Source organism: Ovis aries, chromosome 13 (genome assembly GCF_016772045.2).
Source record: "Ovis aries strain OAR_USU_Benz2616 breed Rambouillet chromosome 13, ARS-UI_Ramb_v3.0, whole genome shotgun sequence".
NCBI lineage: Eukaryota > Metazoa > Chordata > Mammalia > Artiodactyla > Bovidae > Ovis > Ovis aries.
In genome coordinates, this window is record NC_056066.1 from 29,487,881 (window position 1) to 29,511,720 (window position 23,840).

At 39.6% G+C, this 23,840-nt stretch overlaps 1 protein-coding gene across 2 annotated transcripts in view; it reads right to left on the bottom strand.

The window, feature by feature from the left end:
• Positions 1–23,840, bottom strand: part of ITGA8 (integrin subunit alpha 8) — a 194,916-nt gene that overhangs the window by 73,367 nt on the left and 97,709 nt on the right. For both annotated transcript variants that reach the window (XM_027960110.2, XM_060397387.1), the window contains exons 16-21: positions 19,997–20,052; positions 19,232–19,386; positions 16,662–16,799; positions 16,108–16,175; positions 12,575–12,722; positions 4,980–5,072 (exon numbers count right to left, since the gene is read on the bottom strand). In XM_027960110.2, the coding sequence (XP_027815911.2) occupies positions 4,980–5,072; positions 12,575–12,722; positions 16,108–16,175; positions 16,662–16,799; positions 19,232–19,386; positions 19,997–20,052 (658 nt within the window). The remainder of the gene's footprint in view (positions 1–4,979; positions 5,073–12,574; positions 12,723–16,107; positions 16,176–16,661; positions 16,800–19,231; positions 19,387–19,996; positions 20,053–23,840) is intronic.

Here is a 23,840-nt window from a genome sequence, read left to right on the forward strand (position 1 = left end):
TTCTCCAGGGGATCTTCCCCATCCAGGAATTGAACGGGGATCTCCTGCATTGCAGGCAGATTCTTTACCAGCTGAGCTACCAGGAAAGTCCCTCCAGGGCATGGAAGTGCCTATACATTGTCCTTTTTTCATTTAGCCTCTTATCTCTCTTTTCCTGCCACCTTCTTTACGTGCTAAATTAAAACAACCTAAATATATGAGAGGAGATTGATTTAGAATACTGTGGTGGTTCCGTTTGATGGAAATTCATGTCATTGTTGAATGTATAACCGTGACGCCTATGCAATGTAGAAAATGCTTCTAATGTAATGACGATCAATAAAGAAAAAAAGTTACACACTTGTATGTACCATGTGTTTCAGCTACAGTTTTAAAAGGCTGCCAGTGGAAAAATTAATGCATGGGAGTGAGGATGTCTTGTTAGAAAATAACCAGGATAATATGTTACAGTTAAAGTTGTAAGTGTATGGATTATATTTTCCACCTTTCTTTTCCAAAGTTTTAAAACTGTCCATATTGTTTTTACAGTTTGAAAACAGATTTTTTAAAACCTGAAGAAAAATGAATCCAATGATAATATAAAAAGGAAGTAAAAAATAAAAGCTAAGACATATATTACTTACTCTCCCATGCACTTCTAAGTGCAAAGTCTAAGTCTGTAAGCTTTACATGCAAAGTCTCACAAAGTCACAGCAACCACACTACAAAATAGGTACCTTGATCGTTGACATTTTACTGTCCATAGCCATCCGAGGATTCAGGAGACTAAGTGTCTTGTTCCAGGTGTAGAGCAAATGAACTCTAGAGCTGGAACTGAAATCACTACAAGCCAACTCAAGAACCTGAAACTCACAGCCACTACACTGTGAGAATCAAACCAGCAATAAAAACTCATGTTGTCATGAACCAATAATAATATGAGCTAATTAATCATCATTTTTATCACAAATCATCATGATTTCATCAGCCTGTACTGAATGAGCTGCAAGTCAGGTATGCCCTGGTGTGTTAGTCACTCAGTCATGTCCAATTCTTTGCAACCCCATGGACCATAGCCCGCCAGGCTCCTCTGTCCATGGGATTCTGAAGGTAAAAACACTGGAGTGGGTTGCCATTCCCTTCTCCAGGGGATCTTCCTGATCCAGGGATCAAACCTGGGTCTCCTGCCTTGCAGGCAGATTCTTTACCCTCTGAGCCACCAGGGAAGTTCTAACTGCCTAGGGGCTTTACATCACATCACTGATTACTCAAAATATTCCTACAATAGGTATTCACCCACTTCAATTTGACTTGCCCAAGGGATCACTGCTTGTCACTGAAGAAACTGGGACTTAAACCCAGGTGTGCCTAATTATTAAACCTTATGCCCCAACCAGGAAGAATTCCTTTAAAATTCCAGATGTGCAATTTTCTATCAGACCTCTAGGACTTTGCACATATTCTTCCCTCTTCTTTAGAAACTTTTAAAGTCTTTGCCTGTGCTTCCTACTTGGAGAACTCCTACTAATGCTTCAAAGTTCAGGACGCGAGATCGCCCTGCAGCACATCCTCCAATCTTCCAGGCCAAGGCAGGCGGAAACATTCTCTTTATTCTTTGTCTCCTTTGGTACTTTCCCAGGACTCAACCTATGGTACTGAAAATTTTTAAGTTTCTTTTTAAAAATTATTTATTTGGTTGCACTGCTTCACTGTGGCATGAGGGATCATTTGTTGAGGCATGTGGACTCTTAGCTGTGGCATATAGAATCTAGCTCCCTGACCAGGGATCAAATCCGGGTCCCCTGCATTGGGAGCGTGGAATCTTAGCCACTGGACCACCAGGGAAGTCCTCAAATTTTAGGTTTCTTATCAAGTGGGGATTATACATTTTTTCTTGATATTATCAGACTCTAGTTTAATACAAGGCATATAGAAGGGGTGTAATTAAAAATAGTTGACAGAATGGTGAAAAAGTGTGCTTTTGTTTGCACACTTCCAGTGGTGGGTGCTTACTATATTGTGGTGAGGCCTGTTTGATGTTGGTCTTTTATTATATATACAACACAAGATGAAGATACAATGAAAATGTGACAATTTCATACTGATAAGAGACACATATCATCTTAACTAGAACCAAAAGTCATATCTCTGGGCATTGATTCTAAAGAGTCTTTGTTGAGCTACTATTTTTTTTTTTTTATTCTACTTGAGAAGCTTTGAGAATTTTTACAAATCTTATTGGTATATAAATATTTTTATATTATTAAAGCTAATATATGAAAATGATCAGCTTACAAATCAGAGGTGAAACTTCTAAATACAACCTTGAATGTTCTGTTAAAAAGTCACTTGAAAACTATTTTCTAAAAAATCCTGGGACTAGAATAATTAATCCTAGCGGTTTGTGATGCTTTTTAATATTTAGGACTGCTTTTACATTTGGAATTTTATTAAAACCCATTGCGAGTATTCTTTCAGAAGTATAAGATGAAGAAGTAAATAAATCAAAGTGTTTTATAACAAAAGAGAATGCAATAAAATTTGATGTGTTTAAGGGCATTCAAGGGTGAGATAAGAAAGCTATTAGGTTTCCCCTACTATAGACCTCAGAGATAAACGAATACAAACAATTTACTTCCTTGACTTCTAAAGATTATTTGCTGGTAAAATGGATTGACGTCTTTTCACAAAAACACATTTGTGGCTAAGACCACACTGCCATTTTTACCCTCCACTTTGAACAGCACTGGTGTCCAGTTTTTGTTCTAAGACTATCCTTAGTTATTGATGTACTTATATGATCTCTGGTCTGGATTTAATACTTTTAATACTAAAAAAGGAATGAGTGCTCGGTCACCTATAGAAGCTAATACCATTAATACCATGTCAACTCATTTCTCTCTGACCTTAGGTAGACCTTTTCCTATCAAATTGGGCGGTTAGATTTTTCTTGAAAACTAGCCAAAGGATTTATAAGCTTCTAGATAAAAGGATTCTAATGAAAGCTGTTCCACTATCTCAGCTTAGACATCCCATTCTATCTTTCATGGCTTGCTTGAAATATCTCATCTGTTATTCATTAATTTTTATTCAATTTTTGTAGGCCCACTAGAATGCAGGCTTTCTGTTGAGACCTGGTTCGAATCTGGGTTCTGTTCCTCATTACATGCAACTTTGGGTAATTCATTTGATTTCTCTAAGTCTCCGTTTCCTCATCTGTAATATGGGAGAAACACCTGACTCATAGGATCGCCAGTTGTTGTAAAAATTAAATGAGATAACACATGCACAAACCACCCAGTGAAGGGTTTATAACACAGAGGGCAATCAATACATGTTAGCTAATAAAAACCTATTATAAATGTTTATCTTTCATTTAAATATTTACTTTTTTTGACTCAAGAAGTGAATTTATTAGACTACAGCTTGGCATATCTTTTACATACCCAAGATCAATGGAAGGATAATCAATTTAAAATGTGAGAAAGTAAACATATTATTCTAGCACAGTATCCTAGAGTATAAACTGGGAATAAGTATCACTTGATAGAAAGTTTCAAACACTCAAATAAATGTGAGAAACACTGGGATAGAAGGTTTCCTTACTGCAGAACTTCTCAGCACTTTAAAATGCAGGCACCTGAAGGTCCCAGCAGAGAAGGCAATGGCAACCCACTCCAGTAATCTTGCCTGGAAAATCCCATGGGCGGAGGAGCCTGGTAGGCTGCAGTCCATGGGGTCGCTAAGAGTCGGACATGGCTGAGTGACTTCACTTTCACTTTTCACTTTCATGCATTGGAGAAGGAAATGGCAACCCACTCCAGTCTTCTTGCCTGGAGAATCCCAGGGACGGGGGAGCCTGGTGGGCTGCCGTCTTTGGGGTCGCACAGAGTCGGACACGACTGAAGCAACAGCAAGCAGCAGCAGCAGAAGGTCCCAGAGAGGATATGATTCTTAGCAGTGACTACAGGACTCCCTTTAAAAGGCTCATCTCAAAGGAATAACACTCTCTGGAAGATACTTTGGGAAGCTGTTTTTAATACAAACCTACACACTTACACATTTCCAGAAAAAGTTTTTTCCAAACAAGTCATTTCATTATCAATGATTCATAAACATCTATTTTAAAACAGAGAAATATATACATTTAACTTGTAACACTTAATTATGTAGCATTTGTAGATTTCAGTTTTTTCTCCCTTGATTTATGACTCCATAAAATAATGACTTTCACTATGATATTTATTACAAGAAGTTACTCTGTATATACTTAAACTACAATGGCATAAAATGAATTTATTGCCCACAAGTAATCCTGAATGGGAAGTTCCTAAATCTGGAAACAAAGGGATGAAAAAGGACTCCTTATTTTTTTATAAGCCTGTTACAGATCATGGTTAACCCTTTCTTTATTTTTGCTACAATTCTCTGTATTATTCTTCATCAAGTAAGGTGCATGGAAAATATGGACCTGGTAAAGTCGCTTTAAAACCTGGATTATAGTCATATTTTAACGTGAAAATACTGGGAATATATTCACATGGGAGGTATATCTAAAATAAAAGTTTAATCATCATTGCTAAAATTATTAATTTCTGTTATTTCTTAAACCCTTTCAATCATAGTTCTTGGACTCAAAGGAAAAAAACTGTAGTGAAATTCAAAGAAAGAATATTAAAAAAAAGTCTGCAGTAAAAAAAAAAAAAAAAAAATAGCCTTTAGAAATTTGTTGAGACTGAAGCTATGTGAGAATGACATCAAAAGAGAAGGCATGTGAAAGCATTCATCATTTTGTGTATTTAAGCTCAGTTTATCCAGTTGGCACCGCTTATGATGCAAAATCCCACCACCCTGGGAATTTCCTGACAAATTGGTTTTAGTTGCCAGGTGCTAAGTTGCTGAGTGCTAATTGGTGGTGGGGGAGGGGAGTGGCTTTCCACTAGTTCTCTTTACAATTCAATTAGACAGAAATCAGTTAAGGGCATCTGGTTTTTTCTTACATTTGTTCCAGCCACCATAGGGTTCCCAAGGTCACACACCACCATTCGGGTGACATTGTCCATCTTGTACTCACAACTCAGTGGGCGCAATGCCTGCAACAAGGAGGAACACCAGTGCGGAGTCAGGGGGCAGAATAAACGACATCCTGTCACAAAAGTAATGGGGCAGCCGGGAAGCTTCTCTTGATTTCAAACACCTGTGTGAATGCCTGAGCCCAAAGATTCGTGTGTGACCATCAACTTGGAAGAGAAGTGTGTGACAAAAGACCAAAGTTTAATTTTAAGAAGTAATGTGCCGGATGGGTAAACACATCTTTTGTGTTTCACAGAGGAAGAAAACACTGTGCAGAATATTTATATGCACACTTTTGAAATGATTTGCACTACTGTTTAATGTGGGGCATGAATATTACAGATAATTAAACACAACTAAGCCAATTCTTGCAAAAATGAATGACAGCAAGATATATAGGTTATCATATGACCCAATGACCATTTGCAAGAGAATTGCTTTGAACACACATTTCTCCCTACATTGGTTCCATGTTGAGATTACACACCCAATCTTAGTTCAGTCTTATAAATACTTAAGATGACAAGAGAGCACATTTATGTTTACCCCCTGCTTTTCATCTTCTTTTGTGCCCCACATCCTATTCTGATTAGAATATATATAAAGTCAAGTTCAAAGAGATGCTTAGAATTATGTGCTGGAGAAGGTCTGAAGGTTACACTCAATGGAGGGGAAAGTAAAGGAGGTTTATCACTGGACTCCTATCCTCTACTCACAGCTCTTCCTGTGTCTTCAGGCTACTCCCATTTGTCTGGAAGTCCACAGCTGGATCTACACCCAGAGCTGCTTTCCATCTTTCAAAACCTAATGTCTCTATGGCCCTGCTCTGGCTTTGAGCAGCTAGACATGTTCATCCATTCTTTCACTGTAACTTGTTAAGTGCCACTGATATATTACCTGTCAGCCTCACTGCCAAAGATAAGCTTGCAAAATGAGGACTTTGACAAAGGCCCGCATGAGAGGACCGTGGAAAAGGGATCCAAATATGAGGACCTCTTATCCATCTGTCAGCCCTACTGAAATTTCATTTAAGAAAGTCATGTGAATTTTCAAGTAGAAGTTTCAGAAACCATCCCCTTTCCCTTCTTCCCACTTCATTGAGAAAAACCAAGAATCAAAGAAAAGGCAAACAAATCTCAGACATCTAAGTCAAGATTTCCGTGGGTAAATCATACACTTTAAGAAAATTAAGAGGGCAGGGGGTTTTGTATCTGTTCTATTCCCAGAGGCTAGAACAATGTCCAGCACAAAGCAGTAGATGGTGTCTGGAGATACAGAGCACAAGTAGCTCATAATCTCTCCTACGAGGAGCCTGAAATAAAATAGACAAACACATGTTGTTGTTGTTCAGTTGCTAAGGGTCCGACTCTGTGACCCTATGGACTATGGCCTGCCAGGATCCTCTGTCCATGGGATTCTACAGACAAGCATAATGGAGTGGGTTGTCATTTACTTTTTCAGGGGATCTTCCCAACAAGGGATCAAACTTGTGTCTCCTGCATTGGCAGATGGATTATTTACCGCTGTGTGCCAGGAAAGCCCCATGGACAAGCACATACTTAAGTATAAAACCCTTTTCCTGCCACCAGCCATTGAAAGGTCTGGTCCAATTCATGAGAAAGAAGCAAAATTTCTGATGTCCAGAGGAAGCATTTAATATCTGCTCTTTCCAAATAACCTGAGCAACATGTTAGTATCCTAAGTAAGAAACGTATTTTTTAAAAGTTGGTTATATTTTTGCTTCTCAAATTTAGCTTTTGCATCTATTCAAGTTCTGAAGGATCCAAAACTAACCCTAATTGTAAGAGATTTTTTTTTGTTGGAATTACTCAATCCTGAAAACAGGAGGGAAAAAAAAAGAACCCAGCAAAAGCTTTCCAAAATACCCATGCGTCCCTTGAACATAATTCAAGGATTTGGTTTCTATAGTAAATATTTTTATCTTATCTGAAGGTTGAAAGTTATATGTACATTTTCCCCAACTGTCTAGAAATAGCTTTTTCACATCAATCAAAGATCTTTCTTCCTCCCCAGAGTCCCACCCTTTTTCTTTTTTTAACCTTTATTTCCTCTCTCTGAGTGGGAGAAACAATGATTGTTTTTCTAGATATTTCTAGACTATTTTCCTCAGCTGTTCCTGAGACTATCTTGTTCTCATCCATTTATAGCTCTTAGATCATTATTCATTCACGGAAAATATTTACTGTGTACCTGCCACTAACCAGGCACTGATTAAAAAACAACAACAACAAAACAAACCCTTGTCCTCCTTAAACTTCCTATTACAGAAAGAATTATAATAAAGAATCACGAGCAATCATAGCAAGCAATGGAGACATGGTTTGTTAAGTTTCATGATAGAGAAATTCACAGTGACAGAGGAGCACACGCACGTAGAAATGAGCCACCGGAACTTACAACACAGAGACTCACAGACTTGGAGAACACGCTTATGGTTGCTGGAGGAAAGAAGGGGGGAAAGATAGTTGGGGGGGATTGGGATAGACATGTACACACTGCTACGTTTAAAATGGATAACCACCAAGGACCTACTGTATAGCACACAGAACTCTGCTCAATGTCGTGTGGCTACCTGGATGGGAAGGGAGTTTGGGGGAAAATACGTACATGGGCTTCCCTGGTGGCTCAGCTGGTAAAGAATCCACCTGCAATGCAGGAGACCTGGGTTCAATCCCTGGATTGGGAAGATCCCCTGGAGAAGGGAAAGGCTACCCACTCCAGTATTGTGGCCTGGAGAACTCCATGGACTATACAGTCCATGGGGGTCGCAAAGAGACAGACATGACTGAGTGACTTTCACTTTCACTTTCAGATACATGTATATGTATGGCTGGGTCCCTTCATGTTCCCCTGAAACTATCACAGTATTGTTTGCTAATCAGCTATACTCCAATGCAAAATAAAAAGATATTAAAAAAAAAGAAAAAGAAGCAGTCAAAGAGGACACCCTGGAGGAAGAGACATCTAAATTCCTGGGGGGCGGGGGGTGGTGGTGCAGAGACAGGGCAGCTCAGAGGTTAAGAGGACGGGCCTGACCTGACAGCTCAGGTGTAAATCTTGGTTCTGCTACATAATAGCTGCGTGACTTTGGGCATGTTTCTGTTTCTTCTTATCTATGATAGCCTTGCTGTGTCTCTATCAGGCTGCTAGGAGGATTAAGTAAGTTGAATACTTGCAAGAGCTCAGAGCAGAGCACAGCTCACAGCAATTGCTCCATCACTATTAGACTGAGGCCTGACGGGTGAGTAGTAAGAAGTAAGCTGGAAAAAGGGGACAGAGAGTGGAGTTACTGAAGGGGCAGGACATGTGAGCCCTCTGTGGTGGGAGGGTGGGAGGGTTCATGGGTAATACAGAAACTGGAAAGGAATTCCATCCCTCTAGGATTAGGGTGTGGGTAAAGGAAGGACCCAAACACCTGTGATGCGGCTGAGGCGATGAGTGTGCGTGTGTGCTCAGCCACTCAGCTGTATCCGACTCTTTGCAACCCCATGGACTGTAGCTCTCCAGGCTCTTCTGTCCATGGGATTTTACAGGCAAGAATACCGGAGTGGGTTGCCTTTACCTCCTCCAGGGATCTTCCTGACCCAGGGATCAAACCCGCGTCTCCTGTGTCTTCTGCATTGGCAGGCAGGTTCTTTACCACTGAGCCACCTGAGAAGCCCAAGAGGAGATCAGCAGGGGTGTAATTAAGGGCCTCATAAGTCATCTTAGGGATTTGCTCTTTATCCTACAAGCAGTGGGGAGCTAGGAAGGGTTTTGTGTGTGTGTGTGTGTGTGTGTGTTTTAATTGGAGTCTAGTTGCTTTACAACGTTGTGTTAGCTTCTCCTGTACACCATGCGAATTAGCTGTATGTACACATATACCCCCTCCCTAATGGACCTCCCTCCCCCACCCCTCCAGCCCACCCTCTGGGTCACCCCAGAGCACCGAGCTGAGCTCCCACCAGCTATCTGTCTTACACATGGCAGTGTATGTGTATCAGTGCCGCTCTCCCAATTTGTCCCACACTCGCCTTTCCTCCTGTGTCCACAAGTCCAGTCTCCACGTCTGTGCCTCTATTCCTGCCCTGCAAATAGCTTCATCTGTACCATTTTTCTAGATTCCACATATATGCTTTGATTCGCATTTTAGAAAGGCGGCTTCCTGTGTAGGGAAGAGGCTGGGAGATGGGGAGATGACTTAGGAGAATGTTGTAGTCATCTCAGGAGAAGACTGAGTCCGTCTGGAGAAAGGCAGTGAGATGGAGAGAGGATTTAAGTTTTAGAAACTGAGTGGAGACTAGTGAAGTTCCCTGAGACAGGCTATGGAGAGGAGTGTGGAAAAATGAAGTCCAGTTCTTTTTGTATGTGTGTGTGTGTGTGTGTGTGGATAAACAAGATTTGTTCTCACAATGGAATATTCCTCAGCAATATACAGGAATAACTACTGATGACTAATACATACTAGGACATAGATGAACCTCAAAAACATTGTACTAAGCGAAAGCTAGACGCAAATGACTGTTTATGGTATGGCCCCATTAATATGAAGTGTACAGAAAATGCACATTTACACAGATGGGAGTAAATCAGTGGCTGCCTTGGCTGGATTTAGGGGTGGTGAGGGACTGCAAATAAGCACATGGCAACTTTTTGAGGTGACGGAAATGTTCTAAATCTGTATTGCTGTGATAGTTGCATCCCTCTATAAATCTACTAAAATAACTGAATTGTGTGTGTATTGAACTTATGTAATTACAATGGGTAGATTTTACAGGATACACATTGAACCTCAGTGAAGCTGTTAAAGAAAAAGATCATAGGTTTAGGGACCAGAGTATTGGGATGATTTAGAAACATTTTATTATTGGAGCCAGGGGGAAATTGAGGTAGGTTAAAATCTGATGGCTATATTCAACTACATACCTGTGATGAACTGAATAATGTGCCCGTGAAATCCAGTCCTGGACACACTGAGTGTGAAGTGGGTGGTGACAGAAGAATGAAGTGTATATGGGGTCCCTTGAATAGACAGGTTCATAGAGGCAGAATGTGGAATGCTGGGTCCCAGAGGCTTGGGAAGTGGGTAAGAGGGAGCCCAGGTTTCCTGGGTACAGAGTTTCTGTTTGGGATGATGAAAATGTTCTGGAGCTGGTCAGTAGTGATACAGCAATGGCATTATACTTCATGTCACTGAACTGTACACTTCAAAAGGGTTAAAATAGTAACTTTTATGTGACATATATTTTACCACAATAATAAAAAGATAACGCACATAGGCTTTTATTTCTGGAAACATTTAGAAGAAAGGTCACTGTAAAAAAGCATAAAGGCTGACTCCATTAAGGTCTTTAGAGCAGCAGATGACCAACATCTACATTTTTGAAAAAATGTATGTTTTCCACTGTATATATGTACCACACCTTTATCCATTCCTCTGTCATGGACATCGAGGTTGCTTCCAGGTCCTGGCTATTGTAAACAGTGCCGCAATGAACACCAGGATGCTCTGTCTTTTGTAATGATGGTTTTCTCAGGATATATGCCCAGTGGTGGGACTGCTGGGTCATATGGTAGCTCCATTTTTAACTTTTTAGTTTTTTATCCCTATTTTTAGTCTTTTTAATTAGGATTGATATATATACTCTACCATGTGTAAAATAGGTAGCTATTGGGAATCTGCTGTATAGCACACAGAGCTCAGTTCAGTATTCTATGAAGATGCAGAGGGGTGGGATGGGGTGGTGGGAGCGAGGTCCAAGAGGAAGGGGATATATATACACATATAGCTGATTCACTTTGTTGTATAGAAGAAACTAACACAACATTGTAAAGCAATTATGCTCAAATAAAAAAATGATTTTAATCAAAGAACAACAAAACCAACAATCAGATAATCCCTCATATTTTTCCTCTTGAGAGAAAATTGCTTTAAAAAAGCCCTAAACTTGAACTGAGTATAAAGAAAAAGGGACACAAACCTCAAACTGCTTAAAAACAAAGAAGGAATTAGAATGTGGCTTAGTCATGTCAAATTCAAATTCTGCCCAAGGGAAATTGATGGAGGAAAACAGTTAAGGACTCATTGGAGATTATGGATAATGTCTGTTGTAATGTCTAAAGCCCTAAAGATAGAAACGATAAATGTTTCCTATGTTTTCCATGCAACAAAGTGGATAGTAAACTGGATGTTTTGCTAAAAGAAGAATATTTTGAATAGATGCTTTGTGTAACTAAGTCAGGAGTGGAGTGACAGAAAGGGCATTGAAATAAAACCAGAAGAAGAGCCCTGGAACAGCTTTTAAAATAACATACTTGAGCTTCATTGTTTGTTTGTTTATGTATTATTTGCTTGTAAGTGTTCCTAGATGATATGTTCCCTGGAAACAACAGAAATTTGTGATGACTTTAGGACTGTCAAATATACTTGATTATTGTTCTTCTGGGTTTATTTACTGAAAAGATAATTTAACCAAAACATTAATCATGAGACTAGAGGTGTGCATAGAGAATTCTGTATTCCTCACATTTGTAAATGTCTTTCAAATATCCACATCACAACAGTTGTTAGCATTTCTTTAAAGGAATTATATTTCATTAGATGATATAATCATTAGAATGTGCATATTTCCAAGATGGTGCAGTTTTTGGAAAGTAGCAGAATTTTAATAAACATCAGTTAAAAGAACCATACCCATCAGCAAGAATTTAAATAATACTCATTGTGCAGACTTCCATGAAAACTGCAGGCAAGACTCTGCAAGTGTGAAACTTGGCCTCTGCTCTTAAATGTGAGTCTGTATATCTCTAAAACCAAGGGACTCTCTCTGTTATCCTTTGGTGTATTTATAATGATTTTCTATCAGAACCCAAAGATATTCTGCATGGGAAGATTCATATTCTGATAAGGAAAGGAAAGCTATAAAGAGCATCAGGGTCAGTTTAACAAACAGAGGCACTTCAGGATTGGCTAATGACTAAATGACTAAAGCTCGGCTTTTTCTTGGTCCTGGTCCTGAAAAGGTAGACTAACAAGAAAGGAAAAAAATGAATGTATTTCGTTTCCAGTGCCTGTCTAGGCTCTTTTCAGTGCCCAGCTGGGATTGGCAGGACCTTCCTCCAAAAGCAGTAATGAAAACCAGACCTCCTGGGACCTGCTTGAAGCATAAAGGAGCTCAAAGTCAAGGCCAGAAAACAGCTGGGGTTGGTGGGAGTCAGCTTGGGGGTCATCAATGTGATGGTGATGCATCACATTGATGGGCTGCTTCTTTGAGACAGTGGTCTTCCTCATTTCAGTGCCCAATCTTTGGTCACTTTATCTTTGCACTGGGGCCAAGAAAGATATGAATACTTACTTAAGACCATCACCTTTCCTGGGCCATTGCTATTGTGCTTAACAAAATGGGGTGCCATCTTGTTTCCTTTTATTAATGAAGAAACTCTGAGCTAAGATGACTTAACATGGATTTGATTTCAGAATACACCTAGCTCTTTCCTCCTTCAGATCACCTCCTGTCATTACCTTATTGCTGCGTTCAATCCCAACATAATCGGCCTCTTCCGGAATGATCACAAAGAGCTCAGCTTCGTAGGCACCTTCCCCTTCATTTCTCGCACTGATTATGAGCATAAGGTGGTTTTCATCTCCAATGATGACCTGATGCTTATCTCTAAAAATGAAGTTTAAAAAGAATCATTAGATATGATATATCTCTGGATGCATGGATATTTTATTTAAGGACTTAGAGGAAGATGAGAACATGCAAGACTGAGAAAAAAATAAGATTCATTGTCATGAGGGGGTGATCAGAAGAATTAAAACTGTCTGGATGGGAAGGGTACGAAAACACCCCAGGGTAAATGTTTAACCACCAGTTCTCCAAACTAGTGGTTACTGGTGGAGGGGGGAGGGGCAATATTGAGGCCAGGGAGTGGGAGGCACACGCTACTGGCTGTTAAGTTAGGCTCAAGGATTGTATTGTACCATGTAGGGTATATAGCCTGTAGTTTGTAATAACTATAAGTGGAAAGTAACCTTTAAAACCTGTATAATAAATAAATAAACAACCAGTTCTCAAAAAAAAAAAAAACAAAACTACGACCTACAGCATTTGCTAATTCCAGTGGTATAAATCCCCCCCATTGTGATCAATTTTCAGCTACCCACATACTTAACAGTCTACCAGCAAAAACTGAACATTTTAAAATTCAGCTCACAAGTCAGAAGGAGGGAGCTTCAGCCCATCCATGAAAACCTCCCATAGGAGGAAGACAGACAGCAGGAAGAGAAGGAGAGAGGTGATTTAGAAAGTACGAGGAGGAGGCGTGGGCAACACAAAGGGGAACCTAAGCCAAGAAAGAGGCAGACAAAAGAAGATCTCAAACAACTACTGGAAGATTGGGGGGTATTTTGAAGAAATTTAATTCTCTCCAAACTTCTAATCGAACCAGCATTTGGAAAAGCCTACTTTTGACCCTTAATCAAAGATATTGGTTTGGACACTCACTAAATTATGAAATTTGGAAAAGGTCCCCATGAGCGGTTACCAAAGAGATTCCACACTGGCAGTGAGATAGTTCCTGGGGTGGGTCTGGGTTGAAGGAGGTGGGGAGGAGCACATTTTTACTGGGTGCTCTTTGATTCCTATTGGATTTTGTGACATCTTCAGCTTTACTTCATCAAGTGCCATTAACATTTTTTTCCTCCAGCAAATCAAAACTGTTTTTTGTTTTGACCGTCTTAAAGATGCCTCTAAGTCACAGGGTGCTGCAGAAATGGGTTCAGTAAAGATGTGGATGGAACCGGCTTGTCTGAATCCTTTGTCCACAAGACAGAGGCAAATGTTTCTTCCTATGCTTTTTCTGCCATAGGATATTTTACCCCTTAGACCTATTTATTTCCTTAATACAGTACAGTCAGAAGCCACAGAGAAGTCCTTTGATTCTTTTTTTTTTTTTTAATGAAATAGCTTGTAATTTATTCTTTAGACTATTCCAGTAGTACATTTCTTGGATATGAATGTTTTATTTAAACTTTTTGATATAGAGATTTTTCATGGTATTGTAACAAAAAAAGATAAGATTCCATCTGATGACAAGTTGATATCTGTGACAAGCTAGTTTGCATACATACCCTGGGCATGGCTAAATAAGGTGAAAATTAAACAAGACTTTACAAAGGGTATAGTATTATAATGCCAGAATTCGGAAAGTACTACCTTGTGTATTCTAATTGCCATTCCTTTTTAATTATTAGAAAGTATAACATTTAATTTAAATTTAATAAATTAAGATATTTTTAATAAATCAATAAATTAAATAAAATTTATTTAAATTTAATAAATTAAGATATTTTTACTGCAAGAAATAATCACATTATCTGTTATGTGCCCCTTGAATGCGTCTATGTACCCCCTGAATGCTTGTAAGTGAAAATGTAGTTTCTATTTCTTTGCTATTTAGTTCCTAAGTCATATCAAACTCTTTGTGATCCTGTGGACTGTGGCCCACCTGGTTCCTCTGTTTGTGGGATTTCCCAGGCAAGAATACTAGAGTGGGTTTCCATTTCCTTCTCCAGGGGCTCTTTCTGACCCAGGGATCTAACCCACATCTCCTGCATTGCCAGGAGGATTGTTTATCACTGAGCCACCAGGGAAGCCATAAAGTTTTAACTAAATACTTTAAGAAGTCTTAAATAATGAGTTATATGAACCAACTGGGGAAAACGCTAGAATTTTTGATAGTAAAGGTTTATTCAGAATTGAAACAATTCCACTTCGTTATTTCAAAACATACTTTTATGTGTGTGACATAAAAAAAACTTTTTATTTTAAGACAATTATTGATTCACATGCACTTATAAGAAATAACACTGCGATCCCATGTGCCCTTTCCTCAGTTGCCCCCAAAGGTAACATCTTGAAAACTATAATGAATCCTATTAACAGCATATGGCCATTTTTTAAAAAATGCATTTATTTACTATTTACTTGGCTGTATTGGATTGAGTGGTAGAGAGCAGGATTTTTCACTGCCACAGTTCTCATTGTGGTGCCCGGGTTTAGTTGCTCCACAGCATATGGGATCTTCGTTTCCCCACCAGGGATTGAACCCATGTTCCCTGCACTGCAAGGTGGATTCTTTACTACTGGACCACCAGGGAAGTTCCAGGACACTGCCCTTTGATTCTTATTTGATTTTGTGACATCTTCAGCTTTACTTCATTAAGTGACATTAACATCTTTTTCCCAGTAAATCAAAATTGCTTTTGTTTTGACCTGCCAATGTAGGGAGGTCTTCCCTGGTGGCTCAGATGGTAAAGACTCTGCCTGTAATGCAGGAGACCCAGGTTCAATCCCTGGGTCGGGAAGATCCCCTGGACAAGGAAATGTCTACCCACTCCAGTATTCTTGCCTGGAGAATTCCATGGACAGAGGAGCTTGGCAGGCTACAGCCCATAGGGTCACAGAGGTGGACATGACTGAGTGACTAACAACACATTCCCTGCATTGCCAGGTGGACTCTTTACCACTAGACCACCAGGGAAGTCCCAGGACACTGCCCTTTGATTCCTATTTGATTTGTGACATTTTCAGCTTTACTTTATTAAGTGACATTAACATCTTTTTCCAGTAAATCAAAATTACTTTTGTTTTGACCATTTTAAAGATGCCTCTGAGTCACGGGGAGCTGCAAAAACAGGTTCAGCAAAGGTGTTGATGGAACCAGCCTGTCTGAATCCTTTGCCCAGAAGACGGAGGCAAATACATACAACCGGAACCACCCAGAGATGAGTTAACTTCGAAAAAAAACATTTCCCCCTACTTTTGCTGAAAGATGAAACAGCTCAGGCAATGTCCTAGGGTGTGTCACTTGACACCAATGACAAAGATACTGACCCAAACCACAGGCTAGCCCAAAGGGTAGCTGAGCTCAAGAATTTCAGGCAGCACATTTTGGGTAGTAGTTGGAAGTGTATACTTTCTCCAGGGAAGCTTTAAATAAACACCTGTATTCCATTAGATAAAATGGACAAGTTTATTTATTTAAACTTACGGTCTAGCTGACAGTTTCAAGTCAGGAATGCACATGTTATCTTCTCCACAGTCAACCAGGATGTGAGCCTGAGTTGTGCAAACACATATCAGAAAGAATCTGAGAAAACCCACATCCCATCCTTTTTCTTGAAATTTATGAATGATCCCACAAGTTAAACCAAAGCTTTCCTTGCACTCTGCTTGAGTCCATTCAGCTAGAAACTCTGTTTGGCAGTGACCGTCCCATATAGGTTAGTTTACTTAAGAGCCCGATTGCAATTCAATCTGAAATGTCTGTAAAGAATGCTACTCTGGCAGTGTTTTGAGGATTACAGGCTGTATTGCTTCTATTACAGTCACATTTTGAACAAATTAAATCTTGGTTGCACGAGGGGAAGGGCTTCCGAAAACATAGGGATGCAGTATTTCAAGAAACGTGTTCGGAAAATCTCCCAAATGTTACAAGCGTGTGCAGGAATGAAAACAAAATGAAATGGATTTTGTCTTAAGGTCATGGGAGCAGTGCCCAGGGCCTGATTGAGATTATACCATCCAAGATGGTCCAGGACCTACCTGTTCGGTAACAACGTTATCCCTGTAATAGTTCAATATTGGTTTCACCTCTAGATCTTCTTGAAAAGTGGATTCATCCAAACTGTAATTCAAACTAATGTTGATTGGAGATAATTTGTCTCGGAATTCAGTCTCATCCTAGAGAAAATAATCACAGACTCAAGAAAGGCTCTGTAAAATGGCTGCAAGATGTTAGCTGGTGAAAGGCAGGCAACATTTAATTTCGCTCAATGCAAGTGAATGATGAAGTAATTACCACCCCAGCAGGCTTAGGCACATGCTGATGGATGGAGAACAGAAGAGCCAGCTTCATGAATCTATGTTCAGAAATGGAATCATTTAGAGCTGCGCCTTTGATGAAGTATATGCTTCCAGTGGCAATCTTTAGGTTCTCCAGATCTTCAACAACTCACAGGAATGGGTCAAATCACATAGGTAAAAGCTTATGTTCATGCTCATTTCTGACTCTTTGTGACCCCATCAACTGTAGCCCACCAAGCTCCTCTGCTCATGGGATTTCCCAGGCAGGCACGAATACTAGAGTGGGTTGCCATTTCCTTCTCCAGGGTGTCTTCCCAACCCAGGGATGGAACCTGCACTGTAGGCGGACTCTTTACCACTGAACCACCACAGAAGCTCTATACGTAAAAAATAGATGCATAGTAAAAGTCACTGAGAATTTCATGAACTGGGATTTTTATTTTGATGAGGTCGGCAGAATTTATAAGCCCTCTTGTGCTCAGAGGAAGAAAAACCTCTCGATTCTCTTCCTTTCTCATTATTTCTTTAAAGTTCTCATTTGTATGAATTTCAAAACACCTTCAGCACATCTGAAGTTCCCTTAAAAAAGAACCAGAACTTTCCTGGGAGTGAGGGGGTAGCCCCAGCAATAAGGTCTGGGCACACAGAAGCTCCCAAACTGTGCAGTGGGCATGCCAGCCTTCAGATGCATGCCAGCATCAGTCATAATGAGACACAAGGGTCGTGCTGGCTTTTCATTCCAGAATGTGTTTTTTTAAATTAACTTTTATTGGAGCATAGTTGTTTTACAATGTTGTGTTAGTTTTTGCTGTACAGCAAAGTGAATCAACCATACATATACATAGACCCCTTCTTTTTGGATATCCTTCTCATTTAGGTCACTAAGGAGCACCGAGTAGGGTTCCCTGAGCTATACAGTAGATTCTCAACAGTCATCTGCTTTATTTGTAAACTCTGCTTTCTGTGGGTTTTCCGTTACTATGTCCCCTCGAAGAGAAGACCAACTGAAAAGAGTCTTTACCACCTTACCATTGGTAAGAAGATGAAATAACTGTGTCATACACGTTTTGGCTTTTTAATGGAGGCTTAGGAATTATTGTAAAAATACATTGGCTTACAATCTAAATGTCCATTGACAGAGGAATGGATAAAGTGGATAAATGTGGTACATTTATACAATGAAATATTACTTGGCCGTTAAAAAGAATGAAATAATGCCATCTGCAACAACATGGATGGACCTAGAGGTTGTCAAACTGAGTGAAGTTAAGTCAGGAGAAACATTGTATGACATCTCTTGTAGGTGGAATCTAAAAAGAAATGATACAAATGAACTTACTTACAAAACAGAAAGTGACTTGCAGACTTAGAGGAGGAACTAATAGTTGTCTGTACACACTGAACAAGGACCTACTGTATAGCACAAGGAACTCTGCTCAATGTTATGTGGAAGCCTGGATGGCAGGAGAGTTTGGGAGAGAATGGATACATGTATAGGTATGCCTGAGTCCCTTTGCTGTTCACCTGAGACCATCACAGCTTTGTTATACTCCAATACAAAATAAAAAGTCTTTTAAAAAAGAATACATTGCTTTAAAAATATAATTATAACTTACTTTCAATAAAGCCTTTGACTGCCTCACCCTTTTCCTGAGTTGGCTCAGAGATGCACCTAGATAAAATCTGGCCAAACATCCTCATGCAGGATAAAAGTTCAAATAAATTGTGTCTGACTTTCATGTTTTAGGGAGGGGGAGGAAGAAATGAAAACCACCTGAGTTAGTATTAAGACTAAGAGTATATTCAAAACAAGAAGCAGCTTAGCAGAAATTAATGCAACATTATAAATCAACTATAATAAAAATTAAAAGGAAAAACAAAAAGCAGCAGCTTAGGAAGTAACAGCAATACATTATTAGGTTGACTGAAGTCAGGCTCAACATAGGAGTGTGTGGCCCTCAAGTTTCCTCCGATCAAGTGAAAATAGGTGTGGGTCTATGAGAACCGCTGCTGCTTAGTCATTTCAGTCGTGTCTGACTCCGTATGACCCTATGGACTGCAGCCTGCCCGGTTCCTCTGTCCATGGGATTCTCTAGGCAAGGGTACTAGCGTGGGTTGCCATGTCCTCCTCCAGGGGATCTTCTCTACCCAGGGATTGAACCCAGGTCTTCTTCATTGCAGGCAGATTCTTTACCATTGAGCCACCAGAGAAGCCCATGAGACCACTGTGATGGTTTCAATGGAGAAAAATGACTGGAGTTTTGATTTGAATGTGAGAGGCCAAAAAGGTTTGATTCTGGAACACTTACTCGAAGGTAAACGACAAAATCCCGACACTGGAGGGATTTCTGCCCTTTTATCACGAGAGGGAAGACGAGATGTGACTGATGGTTATCAAGGAAGAGCGTACGTTTAATGGCTCCTTTTTGTTTCAGGGTGTCTAACTGCACCTCAGCGGTCAGGCCTAAAGAACAGAAAGACATAAAGCAAATATAATCCGGAAAGGAAAAGTATTCAGTGAATGCAATGCTTTATCAGAGAGAATTCCTATTTCAACTTGCTTATTCAGGAAACATTTCTGCCATAGTTGGGGTCAAAAACAATACATGAGCTGTGTAGATTTGATAAAACACTCCCCAGACTTAAAAACTTGTTTTATGATGGTTTTACACAGTCATTTCCCCCCATAATTGTATCTGTTTTTACAGACAATACCAATTATTCAAGGAATATTTAAGTAGAAGTTCCCATATATATAATAGAAATTTTTGTGTGAATAAAGAGCTCTTTGAGAAGCAGTGAAGTGCTTGTGCTTAGTTGCTCGTCATATCTGACTCTTTGCGACCCCATGGACTGTAGCCTGCCAGGCTCCTTTGTCCATGGGATTTTCCAGGTAAGGATACTGGAGTGGGTTGCAATTTCCTCCTCCAGGGGATCTTCCTGACCCAGGAATCAAACCTGTACCTCCTGCATCGCAGGTGAATTCTTTACCCACTGAGCCATCGGGGAAGTCCACTTACTTAAAGTAAATTTTCTTAATATGGTAGAGGAGTAGAAAATGAGAATGTGCTCACCTATTGTGTTTGCAATGTTCTGGCCTGCCACAGATGCACACACTTTTAAAGAAAAGCTAGAGAAAATAATAGTTAATAGTTTTCTGGTTAATAAACTTTTCAGTCTGAAGCAGCAATCTTTCTTTCCCCCACCCCAGATAAACAGATATGTTCTTTTTCCTCTATACTTCTCTTAGCACACACACAATTAAACAAATAAATATGCACATATTTATTATTTATTGATTGATATATATACATATATATATCTCACAAGTCTAATACAATTAAGAAAGGTGATATTATTACTTAGGAAGGTAATACTTGGAAGTATTACTAGAGGTCAACTAATTTAAACAGTGGATTCATTAATCAATTATGTGCTATCTTTATTCAAGAAATATATATCAGTATCTTCCATGCGCCAGGAAGTAAAGAATTGGGCAGAATAGTAAGGGGGCAGCTTAGTGATACAACCTGGAGGTGACCCCAATTTGAGGAATCTGAAGGAATCTGGCATGTTTGGTGCCTTAGAGCATGACCAAGAAGCTGAAGAAAGTGAGGGTTGGTCTATCAGTAGAGAACAGGACTTTGAAAATCACATTAAAGAATCTGGATTAAGAGGTGCAAACTTGTAGGTAAAAAATAAGCTACAAGGACATATTGTACAATATGGGAAACATAGCCACTGTTTTATAATAACTATAAATGGAGTATAACCTTTAAAAATTGTGAATCACTATTCTGTATACCTGTAATTTATATAACATTATACATCCACTACACTTCAATTAAAAAAAAAAAGGATTTAGACTTAATTCTGAGAGGCATGGAGCATCACAGTACAATGAACCAGAATCCACTTTCCTTGGAAGCAGGTGGGGACTCGGCAGTTACTTGCCAGGGTTGGGATATAATTTGAGACAGATACCAGAAGAGGAAGGGAAAAGAAAGAAAATGGGGAGAGGAGAATGGCTGTCTCAGGCTCTGTAGGCACAATAATACTGTGTGTAAGGACAATAAAGAGAGGATGGAGGGAACTTCCCTGGGGATCCAGTGGTTAAGGCTCTGTACTCCCACTGCAGGGGGCCTCAGTTCAATCCCTGGTCGGGGAACTAAGATCCCGCATGCTGCCTGGCATGGCCAAAAAAGAGAGAAGATAGATATGCAAGAGAGATCTTTATAGTTTTTCCTCGAACGTGCCTTAAACCCAATCCAAGGAGGGGCCGGCTGTGGCTTGTAGGACAGCCTGCACTTGGATCTGGAGGGAAAGAGGTGGTCTCCGTCTGCCTCTCGCTTGTGCTAAACTCCCTACGGAAAAATGTCAAGCTCTAAAAGCCAGCATTCATGAGGAGGCTTTTTCACAATTATAAGGAAGTGAAAATACAACAAAATACCTAAGTACGATTTAATGACAGCCTTAACATTGTTTATTAGTAAATACTATAGTATGATTGGAACATTTCTACAGAATCCAAAAGGAGTAAATAATCCCTCGTTGTGCTTTAATTATGTGTCAGCTTCCTGTGTCAAACATAATGAAGACGTGTCGCATCTGGGATTCATCGAGCTCCTGTGACCTCAGTCAATGTCTCCCTTCAGGGTAAATAATTTGCCACATACCATTAAGCCAAACGTTTCCCGAGACATCTCTGCTATTTCAAGTGTTTGTACCACTTCCCCAGAGAAATCACAAATTCCAGCCCACTTCTACTTCAGTTGGAATTACTCAAGAAAGACGAATAGTGAATCACATCTTTAAATTTTGTAGCAGGTCTGGCTTTCAAAGCTGGAATTTTTTTCTGTGTCTGACTTTATTTGGAAGTACTTGGTTACGTGTTAAAATTGTCCATTGGCTTTTTTTTTTTTCTGTTTGTCCTTACGCCAAACAGACAAAACTCATTAGCTTGTATAAGATAAATTCGTATTTGTAGTAAAATGATCTATACGTAGACTGAAATAATTTTACAGATAGTATTTTAACACAATTAAGAAACCGAAAATTTTTGCAAAATAAAGTTATGAATGGGAACATTGTCTCCTCTTTGGGAGAAGAATTTGATTGAGAAATGATATCAGTTGAAGGGTTACTTTTGATTTACGAATTATGTGTGTGTGCGTGTGTATGCGCTCAGTCACATCCGACTCTTTTGTGACCCCATGGACTAGAGCCTACTAAGTTCCTCTGTCCATGGGATTTACCAGGCAAGAGTGCTGGAGCGGGTTGCCATTTCCTTCTCCAGGGAATTTTCCCAACCCAGGGACTGAACCTGCGTCTCTGTGTCTCCTACATTACACTAGTGCCACTTGGGATCCATCAGTGTTACTCTAAACTTAGTTCCCCCTCTCTGTTACCTTTATATCATTAAGTGGATGATTTTAGCTTTTTCATACTGAATTATTGATAACAGCAATCCAACCTACATATTTTGTTTACAGATGTTTTTAAGCCAAAAAAAAAAAAGAGTTGCCAAATTATAACTTTGACAGCACTCTTTTCTGATGGAAAAAGAAAACCTCACTGAAATATTCATTCTGAATTTAGAAAAATATTTCTCTTCTATATAAACACACACATGTACATCATGTGTATATTGTTTTTTGGCCACACAGTATGTGGGATCTTAGTTTCCCAAACAGGGATCGAACTTGCATCCCCTGCAGTGGAAATGTGTATAGTCTTAACCGCTGGATTTCCAGGAAGTCCCCACCATATATATATATATATATTTTTTTACTTTACTTTACAATACTGTATTGGTTTTGCCATACATCAACACGAGTCCACCATGGATGTACACGTATTCCCAATCCTGAACACCCCTCCCACCTCCCTCTCCATACCACCCCTCTGGGTCATCCCAGTACACCAGCCCCAAGCATCCTGTATCATGCATTGAACCTAGACTGGCGATTCATTTCTTATATGATATTATACATGCTTCAATGACATTCTCCCAAATCATCCCACCCTCTCCCTCTTCCACAGAGTCCAAAAGACTGTTCTATACATTTGTGTCTCTTTTGCTGTCTCACATACAGGGTTATCATTACCATCTTTCTAAATTCCATATATATGTGTTAGTATACTGTATTGGTGTTTTTCTTTCTGGCTTACTTCACTCTGTATAATAGGCTCCAATTTTATCCACCTCATTAGAACTGATTCAAATTCATTCTTTTTAATGGCTGAGTAATACTCCATTGTGTATATGTACCATGGCTTTCTTATCCATTCATCTGCTGATGGACATCTAGGTTGCTTCCATGTCCTGGCTATTATAAACCATGCTGCGATAAACATTGAGGTACACATGTCTCTTTCAATTCTGGTTTCCTCAGTGTGTATGCCCAGCAGTGGAATTGCTGGGTCATAAGGCAGTTCTATTTCCAGTTTTTAAAGGAATGTCCACACTGTTCTCCATAGTAGCTATACTAGTTTGCATTCCCATCATGTAAGAGTGTAAGAGGGTTCCCTTTTCTCCACACCCTCTCCAACATTTATTGCTTGTAGACTTTTGGATCGCAGCCATTCTGACTGGTGTGAAATAGTACCTCATTGTGGTTTTGATTTGCATTTCTCTGATAATGAGTGATGTTGAGCATCTTTTCATGTGTTTGTTAGCCATCTGTATGTCTTCTTTGGAGAAATGTCTGTTTAGGTCTTTGGTCCATTTTTTGATTGGGTCGTTTATTTTTCTGGAATTGAGCTGCAGGAGTTGCTTGCATATTTTTGAGATTAGTTGTTTGTCAGTTGCTTCATTTGCTATTATTTTCTCCCATTCTGAAAGCTCTCTTTTCACCTTGCTTATAGTTTCCTTTGTCGTGCAGAAGCTTTTAATTTTAATTAGATCCCATTTGTTTA